The sequence below is a fragment of the Lycium barbarum genome, chromosome 11 (assembly GCF_019175385.1).
Source record: "Lycium barbarum isolate Lr01 chromosome 11, ASM1917538v2, whole genome shotgun sequence".
In the NCBI taxonomy this organism is placed as follows: Eukaryota; Viridiplantae; Streptophyta; class Magnoliopsida; order Solanales; family Solanaceae; genus Lycium; species Lycium barbarum.
Window position 1 is genome coordinate 12,542,785 of NC_083347.1, and position 12,970 is coordinate 12,555,754.

The 12,970-nt window shown below is 36.2% G+C and overlaps 1 protein-coding gene and 1 pseudogene across 1 annotated transcript; one reads left to right on the forward strand and one right to left on the reverse strand.

The window, feature by feature from the left end:
* The first annotated feature begins 3,377 nt into the window (after positions 1-3,377).
* Positions 3,378-3,971, forward strand: LOC132619439 (putative F-box protein At5g42430). The gene has a single exon (XM_060334345.1). The coding sequence runs from the start codon at positions 3,378-3,380 to the stop codon at positions 3,969-3,971; it is 594 nt and encodes a 197-aa protein (XP_060190328.1).
* Positions 3,972-10,798: 6,827 nt separating this feature from the next.
* On the reverse strand, positions 10,799-12,640 carry LOC132618682 (F-box protein At3g07870-like; annotated as a pseudogene).
* Between the last annotated feature and the right edge of the window lie 330 nt (positions 12,641-12,970).

Below are 12,970 nucleotides of genomic sequence, written 5' to 3' on the forward strand. Positions count from 1 at the left end.
TTGTAAACATGGTTTCATGAAATAGCTTGTAAACATATTCTTGATTCATGAGTAATAACAATAGTTCATAATCATATATGTGTAATTGACTTGAAAACATGGTTGTAACTTGCAAAATAAAATCATATGTTTCATATGAACATAATGAGAACACATGAGGAAGAATTCATGATTCATGGATTGAGCTAGGATTCCTAATATCCGTAATGGAAGATTAGGAGTTCAATAACGAACATAGATACAAAATTCATGTACATACATACATAATTATGGGCTACCAACATGTTGGGTTTAATGCCCTAGGATTTGAACTTCATAGCTTTTTTTTTTCTAAACGGATCATGGGGAAGAACGTAGAGATTCCCACATGTGGATGGAAGTTCTACATACCTTAACTTCCCGCTTTTGAGCGTATCACAATTTCCTTCAATCCCTTCAACTTCAATCTATAGCAATACATGTCATAGGGATTCTATATTAGCAACAATATTCATGCTTTGTTCATCTAAGCATTTTATCAAACACTTGGTGGGCATGAAGCTCCACAACCCTCATTAATGGTGTTTTCTTCACCAAATCCCCATGCTATTACTTCTATCTAATTCTACAATCTCAATTAGATGTAATTAACATCATTCTTCATCACCCATATGAATACAACAATCCCAAGTCAACAATCCAACAACTCTAGCATAGTTCATATAATTCTCTTCATCAAACCCTATTATTATTCTCCCAAGAATTCATCAATTCACAGCTATAAATGATTAGGGAGTAGAAACATTACCTTTCATGAGTAGTCACCACGAAATCAACATCCCCAAGTTCGATTTTTAGCTTAGAATGACGGCAACAACTTGTACTACACTTTATCCTTCACGAGCCTCGGGATTCGGGGCCTTCAACTTGGTTGATTCTCTACTTTCTCTCTCTAATTCTCCTCTCTCTCCCTTTCTCTATCTAAAATATGAAAATATGGAAGAAATGGGGCTTCTAGGGTTAACATTTCCCTTAAATACCAAGGGGAAATGGGTTTGACCCAACTTGAAATCGGGTTGGGACCTTTCTGTCTTAAAACGTCCATATCTCCCTATCCCGATGTCAACTGTGGTCCCACGACCTATGGTTGGAAAGGTATTTCAATTATCTACAACTTTCGTTCTTTGAGTTTTCCCAAATTCCCAATTTATGATAGGGTTATGGCCTCCCGAAGTCAGGTGACCCGAAACGTACTTACGGACCAAGTTACGGCCCACTGTTACGGCCCGTAACACGAAGTACGGACCGTAACTTGGTACCGTACCTTAGTGAAAGTTTCCAGTGAGGTTCTGGAAATTTTTGATGTGTTACGGACCACTGTTACGGTCTGTAACACGAAGTATGGCCCGTAACGTCACCGTTACGCTGGCAGAATTTCCAGCGAACAGGCTTCAGTAAAATGGGCATAACTCTTTGAACAGATGTCCGTTTGACCCCCATAATATACCGTTGGAAAGGTATTTCAAAGGGATACAACCTTCATCAAGGAAGTTTTCTCAAATTCCCAACGGATTTTGACGAAAATTGACTGGAAGACAGACGTATCGAAAACTTAGCCGATTCTATAGGATTTCAAGTGCCTTACTATTAGGCATATTGAGACGATCATATCTCCTTGCTCCGATCTCTGATTGGCTTGGTCCTTATATCGTTAGAAAGGTATTTCTACATACTACAACTTCATTGATAGTACCTTCCCAAATTCCAAACCGATCAAGGAGTTACCGCTGCCCGAAATAGGCCTATCAACCATTTTCGCAAAACGTTCAAACTTTCAATGTTTCCACTAGAACTCTAATAATATGAGCTTAAACTCAGTTCCAAGATGCGGGGTGTTACAATAAACAGCCCAAAAATTGTGATCAACAAGAGGAGTATTGCTTCGAACTGTACGAGAACTAATATTGTAATGTCTCGCCTATGATTCTGCTTCACTCTACTCTTTCATCATCTAAATATCAATTGTTCTGTCTTTGTTATAATTAACCAAACAAAGTGACTCATCTAACACAACAAAGTCCATTACTCGTACCTCACTACCTAAACTATTAGGCAACATTATCACCGAGAATGTCTCATCATGTATATCAAACGAAACAATCATACACCCAGTTGATCCTTCTTCACACTGGAAAGCAACCCAATAGAAAGCTCCATTTAGATACACTTGTACACTATAAAAGGATATATGAGATGGGGTAACATGACTAATGTCTTTCCAAACATGTACTTAGCTTATAAACCTCAACAATAGGTGGTATATCATAAGAAGTTTGTGATATTCTTACCACCTTGTAGTCATTTGTAACAGGATCGAATCCAAATCCCAGTACACAATCAAAGTCACCGTCTGTCCTAAATAAAGGATTTGGGAGTTTTATTGACTTTCTGATTGACGGGTTCCACAGCTAGAAAGCACTACAAAAGCTCATCTCATCTTGGCAAAAAAATCCCATTACAACTACCCACAATATTAAAGAAATAGTTACTGCAGCTAAATGGCAAATCATACTGGGCATACTGATCCAAATTCTCATCATCACAGAATAAACTATATATTCTTTTTCGGGATTTCCAGAGAAATGTCAAACTAGGATGTGTTCATCTTGTTTTCGGTTGAGATCCATGGAGATAAAATTAGGGGTAGTAAGAAGAGAGTACCATGACTTGCACAAACTTGTGCATCGAAGTATTGACTTAATGGGTAGTCTTATGAAGATGTCAAGCATCAATTCCAGTGGCAAATACTCCGACATTTCTCTCCTCTGGTGGATATGTTCAAGTGGGTTAGAATATCTCTATTCTTCTCGATCTTGTTATTTTCCTTTCTCTTTCTTCGAGAACTGAACAAATTTACCACTCTTTCAAGAGCTTCATGCTTGAACCACAGTTCTTTGTTGAATGTATATCACTAATTTCTTGTCCATCATCAATCCCCGAATGTCCAAAAATCCTTCTTAAACCTCAGAAATGCTAATGTTGAACATCAAAAGATGTCTCAAACAGAAAAAAATGAAAAGATTTATCCTTCATTATTTTGTATAATATCCTTTTCTACTTTAGAAAATTGGTCTACTCATACATGGGTGCCACAGCAGATGTTTGCGTTTGGTTTAGTACTAGTACTCCATATCACATTTTGTTTGTCGCCAATACTCTCCGCCATTTGTTATGTTATGCAAAAATATTCTGTCACGTGAAAAAGTGTCCCGCTACTTTTGCAGTAAAGATTCTAAGGTTTAAGAGACGCACCCATATAATCCTTCTTTCTTCCCAAAATCTCCCGTGCTTATATATTCATGGACACCAGAAAGAAGCAAAAAACGAATATTGCAACGATGTCGGACTATTTGCCTGATTGCTTGCCGCCTGAAATCCTTTGCAGGCTGCCCGTTGAAAGCCTTTTACGATTCAGGTGTGTATCGAAGCAATGGCGTTCTCTCATTTCATCTCCACTCACTTACCTCGCTCTTGTTATGCTACCCCCCTTCTCCTTCTCCGCCACCTCTCCATCGAACCCAAGAAACAGGAACATTCCTCTGTCTACCTTGATTCTTCAAAAACTGAAGATCACACCCTTGTTAGAGAACTCAAATTCTCCCTCAAAACTAGTTTATTTTGTCTCTCTGATGATCTCTTCGGACTCGCAAATACTAGTACTATCATTCTCTGGAACCCCGCCATTCACAAAAGCCTCTCGAATTTGCTCTGGTCTACCTGGACGTTACGTATATTACCTTGGATTTGGGCTTGATCCAAAAACTAAAGAGATTAAAGTCGTGAAGATAGCCTATTTGCAAGGAACTTGTGATGCTTATCTGATGCCTCTTGAAGTTGAGATCTATAGATTGAGTATGGGTTTATGGAAACAGTTAACTCAAAGGACATCCATTGTAGCATCCTTGAGTATTTCTATAGTAGTATATATTTAAATGGGGCTATTCATTGGGTTTCCTGTAATAAGAATAAAGGTGGTGATATTTCAAACAGCTTGTTGGTTTTTTATCTAAGTGATGAAAAATTTAACGAAATGAGTTTGCCACCAAAGGCTAATTCATATTTCTCCAATGAATTTGTCTGTTGGTTTATGTGGGGATCGGATTTCTGTCTTTTGAGTATGAAATGGACCATGATCGTTACGTTATTTGGGTTTTGAACCAGTATGATACAGAGACTTGTTGTGGTATTGATGCGAGGATATTCACGTGCTATTGGATTCAGGGAAAAAAGGGGAATTTATATTGAAGCAGTACTCTAGGGATCTTCTATCGTATGATCCCGACCCGAGAGCAAGGAATTTACTGATGTTGATATCCAAGGAGGAAGATATCCATTCTTCTTGAGCAAGTATGTCGAGAGTCTAGTGTTGCTTTGGATGCGGTTGGGCTACAACTGATCCTTCTGATGCATCTGATTCTTATGAGCCAACTGGGATACAACCTTAACTGGACTCTACGTACCCAATAAATTGGAGTAGCTGAAGTGCTGGAATAGAAGCACCCTTACTCAAAAGTAGTTTTCCTGATTAATTAGCCTTTTTGTTCTAGCATCTATATGTTTATGACTAGCTGTAAAGCTCAAATTCTGGCACTCTTTCTTTCAAACCTATGTCGGGCAGGTTTTTTTGAATTTAATCTATGATCGTACTAGTTTGTGATTATAGTTGTTTCAAAATTATCAACTTGATTATTACTCTCTGTGTTTCATTCAAAGCTATGCTATGGAACCGCCAAATAGAGATTATTCCAGAGTATGTTAAATTCCCTGTTTTAAACGGAAAATTACTTCTGCAAGTAGAATAGAGAAATTAGTAACAAAAATCAGTACATCATGAATCCTAGTGTTGTATGACCAAAGGAAAATATAACAGAAAATGCATAACAACCATAAGAAAACTAAACTCCATCAATAAAAGAGGTCTATAGTACTTGTGATAAACATCCGACAACTGGAGTGCAACTGAAGAAATATAAGAGTCAGTTTTTGCCATACTAAAAAATAGGTGCAAATACCACAGAATTAAAGTAATCAACTTTCTCTTAACATTGTACTGTGCATTTAACAAGAACTACAAAATAGCAATACGCTATAAACCAACTAGAGCACAGCTACAGGCTATAAATACACAGAAATGTCTTTTGAGTTTTGACTTACTACATATTCTTCCGTTCATTCTTTTTTCAACCATTGCCCTTTCTATTTTGATATGCATATCTATCCTCTGAAGAAGAATGGAGATTCAAAGCATTGTGTTCTCCTTTAGTATTTTACCCCAAGTATTTCCTCATCCCAACTTTAAACTCCTCCTTGCCTAAACCAGATGACTTTCTTTTCCAAATGATTGTTTCCAACTCAATAACCTGTTCGTTTATCAATTAAAACAAGGCATTCCTAATAGGTAGCACTTTAAAAATCATGAATGCCAAATTCTTAATCTATTCAACTGCATGGTCCTATTAGACCAAGAATTCACAGTACGTTCTCCCCAATTGAGTAACCTCCGGCAAAAATATTAAAGCAAATAGTGGCTGCATGAACTTACGAGTGCATCAGAGAAACCCAAAATACAAATGCATGTTAACGGCAACTAGAACTGAAATCTTTAGCCAAGACAAAGGCTAAACTTCTGGGAAGATGTAGAAGAGAATAGGAAGATGAAGGAACCAGCAAGCATTAGCCAATCACACCCTGAGATAAGATCAACAAAATAAAAAGAAAGAAACTCTCTGGCCAAAGCATATGATTAAAAAGAAACTAAATTCCATTCATATAAGTGGTTTTCGGTATTACAACTAAGCATCATACTACTGACAAATTGGCTAGAAGAGGTAAGTCAAATTCTTTAACAACTTCTTTCTCCCACCTTTGGGCTTTCTCTTCCGTGAATCGAATGACTCTTCACAAGCATCTTCAGCACACTAATTTCTGCATTTATCAAGTAAAACAACCCTCTTTGTAAGAATTAAGATAAAGTGAATAGTGAGACAGATGATTAGTAGAGTTTCATTTGCATGATCAACTGACAACAATAGTCCATTGCTCTCTGTCCACAATATTTCACCATTTTTCCTTGTAATCAATGGCTTTAACAAGGAATAAGTAACCTCGGGCTCATATGGAATGCGACGAGAACTAATGTTGTATTGTTTCACCCATGATTCTGCTTCACCATACTCTTTCATCATCCAAATATCACTTGATTCGTCATAGTTATAATAAACCACACAATGTTGCAGTATCTCAGTAACTAAACTATTAGGGAACATTATCACCGAGAATGTTTCATCATGCACATCAAACGAAACAATCACATTCACACTTGGTCCTTCTTCCCACATGAAAGCAACCCAATGGGAAGCTCCATTCAGATACACCTGCCGTTTACTGCAAAAGCATATATAGTTTTCTTTTTCGGTTGAGATGCATGTTGATAAAAGTAGGGCTAGTAAGAAGAGAGTACCATGACTTGCACAAACTTGTACATCTAAGTATTGACTTAATGGGTAGTCTCATGAAGATTTCAATCATCAATTCTTGTGGTAAATATTCTGACATTTCTGTTCTTCTCAATTTTGTTATTTTCCTTTCTCAGAGCTGAACAAATTTTGCCACTATTTAGAGCTTCATGCCTAAACCCTAGTCTCTGCCGAATGTATAATTATTGCTAAACGGAAAAGGCTCATAAATACCCCTAACGTATTGAAAAAGGCTCATAAATATCCTCCTTTCACCTTTTGGTCTAAAAATATCCTTCCATCCACCTTTTAGGTCTAAAAATACCCTTAAGGTTTGTTTTTGGCTCAAATATACCCCTCAAACTAACAAGTTAAAATTAACTCTTTTAAAAAGCCAAATGGAATTTTGTAATTGGTCAATAATAAAATTCCGTAATTTAAAAAAAAAATCCAGATTTAAAAAAAAAATTGCCAATAATAAATTGCCAGTAATTTAAAATTCCAGATTTAAAAAAAAAATGCCAATAATAAAATTCCGTAATTTACATATTTTAAAAAAAAAATTGTGTGAAAACTTTAGGTTTAAGTGTTTTATTTTTAAGGTTTTGATTCAAGCGTGTTATTTTTTTAATCAAGACATAACTTTATTTTGAACATAAATCTAATTCAATTATTCTACTATTTTTTGAAAAGAAATGGGTGGGTTTGCGTCTTAAAAATTGGGTGGGTTTTACTTATTCTAAAATTAAAATGTATGACCAATTACATTTTTAAGACGCAAACCCACCCATTTCTTTTCAAAAAATAGTAGAATAATTGAATTAGATTTATGTTCAAAATAAAGTTATGTCTTGATTAAAAAAATAACACGCTTGAATCAAAACCTTAAAAAATAAAACACTTAAACCTAAAGTTTCCACACAATTTAAAAAAAAAATATATGTAAATTACAGAATTTTATTATTGGCAATTTTTTTTTTAAATCTATAATTTTAAATTACTGGCAATTTATTATTGGCAATTTTTTTTTAAAATCTGGAATTTTTTTTTAAATTACGGAATTTTATTATTGACCAATTACAAAATGCCATTTGGCTTTTTAAAAGAGTTAATTTTAACTTGTTAGTTTGAGGGGTATATTTGAGCCAAAAACAAACCTTAAGGGTATTTTTAGACCTAAAAGGTGGATGGAAGGATATTTTTAGACCAAAAGGTGGAAAGAGGGTATTTATGAACCTTTTTCAATAGGTTAGGAGTATTTATGAGCCTTTTCCGATTGCTAAATCTCAGAAAACGCTGTGAGTTTGATGTTCTAATTCTAGTGTGAATTTTCGAGAAAACGACAAAAATGGTCCCTTTGTTATAAACTGCTTGTACATATTGTCCGCTTTGGCGCACCTCATGGCTTTTATAACGCGTATACAAGTAAAGGCTTCAGGCCCAGCTTATAAGCACGCACACAATCCCGTGTGCGAGCGATGTGGGAACTTCAAGTACAAGCAGTTTATAACACGTTATCAGCACGATGCTCGCGATGAGGGGGTGTGTTGTAAACTTGAAGTTCCCACATCGCTCGCACACGGGATTGTGTGCGTGCTTATAAGCTGGGCCTGAAGCCTTTACTTGTATACGCGTTATAAAACCGTGAGGAGCCTGAAGTCTCCAAAGCGGACAGTTTATACAAGTGAGCTATGGTGTCTGGTGGCCCTCCTCCTTCGTATACGCGTTTTAAAGCCATGAGGTGCGCCAAAGCGGACAATATGTACAAGCAGTTTATAACACGTTATCAGCACGATGCTCGCGATGAGGGGGTGTGTTGTGAACTTGAAGTTCCCACATCGCTCGCACACGGGATTATGTGCGTACTTATAAGCTGGGCCTGAAGCCTTTACTTGTATACGCGTTTTAAAACCGTGAGGTGCGCCAAAGCGGACAACATGTACAAGCAGTTTATAACACCCTTATCTTTGTTAGGAGGTCCAAAATAGCTCCTTAAGTATCATTTGAGTAGTTTTAAGGGAAAAGGGTCAAAAATGCTCTATTATGGGGAAAAGGCTAAAAATATTATCCGTTATAAATTTAGGTAAAAAATACCCCTCTCGTCATTAATGTTTTCAAATATACCCTTGTCTTAAAAGTTAAAATAACCCGATTTCATTTTTAAACCCGCTCCATTTAAACCCGACCTAACTACATAAAAAACCATATGCCAACAAATTGTTCCCGAGTTTTAATGTTTTATATTTGTCAAAAGTGAGTACTTTTGTCTCCGTCAAGTATGTATTAAATTTTGATTGTTAAATTTAATCAAATTGATCTGGTTGTTTGAATAACCTAAGGAGTTGCACTGCTAATAACTTCCTTACTCTAGCGGGAAGATAAAAGGAAACATTCTTAGAGCCTGTTTGGATGGACTTTAAAAAAACAACTTATAAACTGCTTTAGATAAGCTAAGCCAAACGGGCCCAATTATTTTTTTGGCTTATTTTAAGCACAAAATGACTTTAAGTTGGCCAGTCAAACACTCAAAAAAGCTGAAAACAGCTTCAGCAACTTAAGCCAATCCAAACGGGCTCTTAATTACAATCGAGAGGAGGTAAATGCCTTTGATTGTAGATACTTAGGACTAGGAGCAACTTACCTAGTACTATACAAAAATTGAGCTATACAAGAGTTTCATGGTGGTTCAAAGATAAAGGGTGTGTTTGGTACAAAGGAAAATGTTTTCTTGGAAAATGTTTTTCAGGCAAATAAACGGGTTCGTTACTTATTTTCTTGTGTTCGGTATGTAAGAAAAAATATTATCCTAAAAGCATTTGTACATAATCTAAATAAACACTATGGGAGGTGGGGGTGGGTGTTTTCCTGGCTCTTAGTTCAAGACCTTCATCATCCTATTAATCGACTTAACTGGACTATAGTTACCCTTTTTCAGAAACTTTTAGTTCTCTTTTGAGTGAATGGAGAGGGCAGGTTATTCACCTAAACTTTGGAAATCCAACAAGTTCTTGAACATATAATGATATGGAATTAATGCACGGATAAGTAATATACTAATATTTGACTTTTAAAAGAAGAAGAAAGAGGAAAGATCTCTATATCTTTCGTTTTTTCATCTAAGAATCTAGCTAAACTTGGTGATGAAACCAGTGTTGCCAGTTGCTACCTAGAAGGCATTGGACATGATACCTCACTGACCAAAGACATAGGTGAACTTATTCGACTAATAAAGTATGACCATTGTATACCTGTGTCAATGACAATTACAAGTTAGTCAAGTATGCATATTAATGTTTTGTAGCAGATTTCTTGCAGAATGAGCTGAAGGAGGAAATACTAGACAAAGAAACCCAAAAAAGTTTTCTTTCTTGAAGCTAAACAACTTCAGCAAAAAGTGGTTGCATGAGCTTTCTAGCTAGTACATCAAAGAACTCCCTAGCACAACTGAACGATAATGGCAACTAGAATTGAAATCTTCAGCCAAGACAAAGACTAAACTACTACCAACAAGACGCATAAGAGAATAGGGAGATGAAGGAACCAGCGACAATAAGCCAATCATAACTTGTTGTAAGATCAACAGGATAGAAAGAAAGGCATATGATCATGACAACTAAATTATGTGTAAGATCAACAAAATAGAAAGAAAGGCATATGATTATGACCGCTAAATTATGTTCATAAAGTGGTCTTCAGAATTACTACCGAGATATTTGGCTAGAAACAGTAGCCAGTCAGTATGCAAACCACAATCCAAGAATATTGCAAATGCTACAAGGTTTGGGAGTATCATAGCCCGAAAACATCTACATGAAAAGTAGTTGATACAGTAGGACTTACAGCCTGTATTCTTAATCTGAGAGTTCAGTACCCAAGAGCATAAAACTTTCCACGCACTCTTGTACAGCGACCAGGCAACGATCTGCTTTTACAGTCTATTGGACTGAGTTCGATCTGTTTTTACTACTGTAAATGCTGAACCAAAATAGCGCTTGTCTTTTGCTATTTTACCAAAATCTTTGTTGATCAAAAAAATAATAATGATAATAATCGATTAACAGCTATGCTACAGAAGCTACCAAAGAAAAACCCAACAGATCCTCCAACAAATCCAAACTGTTTCCGCAAATAGAGGCTGCAAAAGCTTTTAGTATACTAAAGAATCCCAAAATGCCAAGACGAAGGAACCAGCAAAATCTACAGCCTATTTCTAAATGAAAGACTTTCAGTACCCTAGAGTATTAAAACTTGCCATACACTTCTAACTCATGGAAACTTTGACCTTCCAATACATCAAACGAGGTCTACAGTGTCAGCCTGAGCCCTGAAATACACTGTAATGTTTGCATGAAATTGAGAAGATTTTAAGCACAAAATAAGTTGTCATATGTCTAAGGAGTCACCACCTAAACTTCATTGTAACTAACTTCAATCAAAAACTTACTTGGCTAAAGGACTTCAAGAATAATATGCATAAACAAACTTCTGTAAGTTTGTGGCTGTATCATATATAGAATATGTAAAAATCTAGTAGCAACTCTACTATTTACTTTTTCATGCATTTTCCAAAAGCTAAAACATAGCCGCGGGCAATAGATCAAGTGCAACATAGTTAATTGGACAACGGAGGTCTTTTGACTTGCATATTCTTCCTTTTCGTCTTCTGCAGCCATTTTCCTTCCACTTTTGACACGTAAAGCAATCCACTCATGTGCAAGAGAGATGCAATCCGCGTTCTATTTTTAGTTTTTGCCCTTAAGAGCTTTCTTCTCCCATCTTTGGGCTGTCTTTTCCATAAATCAGATGACTCCTCACAAGCATCTCCAACACAATTATTTGTCCATTTATCAGGTAAAACAAGGCTCTCTTTGTAATAATTAACATAAAGTGGCTTGTGACACCAACCATTTGTAGAGTTCCCAATGCCAATATCTTTAAACTTTCCGACTACATGATCAACTGAAACCAATAATCTGCGGTTCGTTTTCCATACGATTTCACCATTTTTCCTTATAGCCATTGGCTTCTCCAAGTCATGAGTAACCTCAAGCTCATCTGGAGCAGACCTTCCATTATAAGCTGTCCAGAACATGTCATCACGAAGAGGAATATTTCGTGTAAAGTGACGAGAACTAATGCTGAACTGTTTCACCCATGATTCTGGTGCACCATACACTCTAGTCATCCATATATCAATAGGTTTACTTCTGTCATAGTTATTATCGACCAAATAAAGTAATTCTTCTAACACAAAAAGGGACATTTCATCACGGTATAGTCGTATCTCATTAGTTAAACTACTCGGCAACATCATCTCCGAGAATGTCTCATCATGCATGTCAAACAAAACAATCGTACTCCCAATTGGTTCTTTTTCCCACTTGGAAGCAATCCAGTGGGAAGCTCCATTCAGGTACACCTGTGGTGCAATGCAAAGGAATACAAAAGACGGAGCGACATGACTAATGTCTATCCAAACACCCGTGCTTAACTTATAAAGCTCAACATTAGGTGGCATTATACGAGAAGTAGTGTATACTATTCTTACCACCTTGTAGTCATTATTAACAGGATCAAATCCAAACCCCAATGTATGATCAAAACTACCATCTGCCCTAAATGTAGGATTTGGGAGTTTAACTGACTTTCTGATGGATGGGTTCCACAGATAGAAATGGTCATAGTGATACAACAGGTCATCGGCGAGGCACAAAATCCCATTACAACTACCCACAATATTAAAGTAACTGTTTTTGCACTAAAATGGCAAATCAAATTGGGCATATTGATCCAAATTCTCATTGTCACATAACAAAGCATATATTTCTTCTTTTGGGTTTTTAGAGTGATATTGCATTAGGATGTGATCATCTTGGTTTTTGTTGAGATGCATAGAGATAAAATGAGGGGTAGTAAGAATAGAGTACCATGACTTGCACAAACTTGTACATCGAAGTATTGACTTGATAGGTAGTCTCATGAAGATGTCAATCATCAATTCTTGGGGCAAATACTCTGACATTTCTCTGTTAGAGTATCTATGTTCTTCTCGATTTTATTTCCTTTCTCTTTTCAAGAACTGAACAAATTTACTGCTCTTTTCAAGAACTGAACAAATTTAGAGCCCGTTTGGATTGGCTTATAAGTTGTTTATAAGGTGTTTCAAGTTTTTTTGAGTGTTTGGCTGACCAGCTTAAAGTCATTTTATGCTTAAAATAAGCTCAAAAAAATAATTGGACCCATTTGACTTAACTTATCTAAAGCAGGTTATAAGCTAAAAATAATTTATAAGCCAAAAAAAAAGTTAGACTACCCAACTTATTTTTTTTAACTTATAAGCTGTTTAGGCATAAGCCCATCCAAACAGGCTCTTACTGCTCTTTTCAAGAACTTCATGCTTGAACCCTAGGTCTTTGCTGAACGTATATCACTAATTTCTTGTCCATCATCAATCCTTTGAACCCACTAAACCCTTC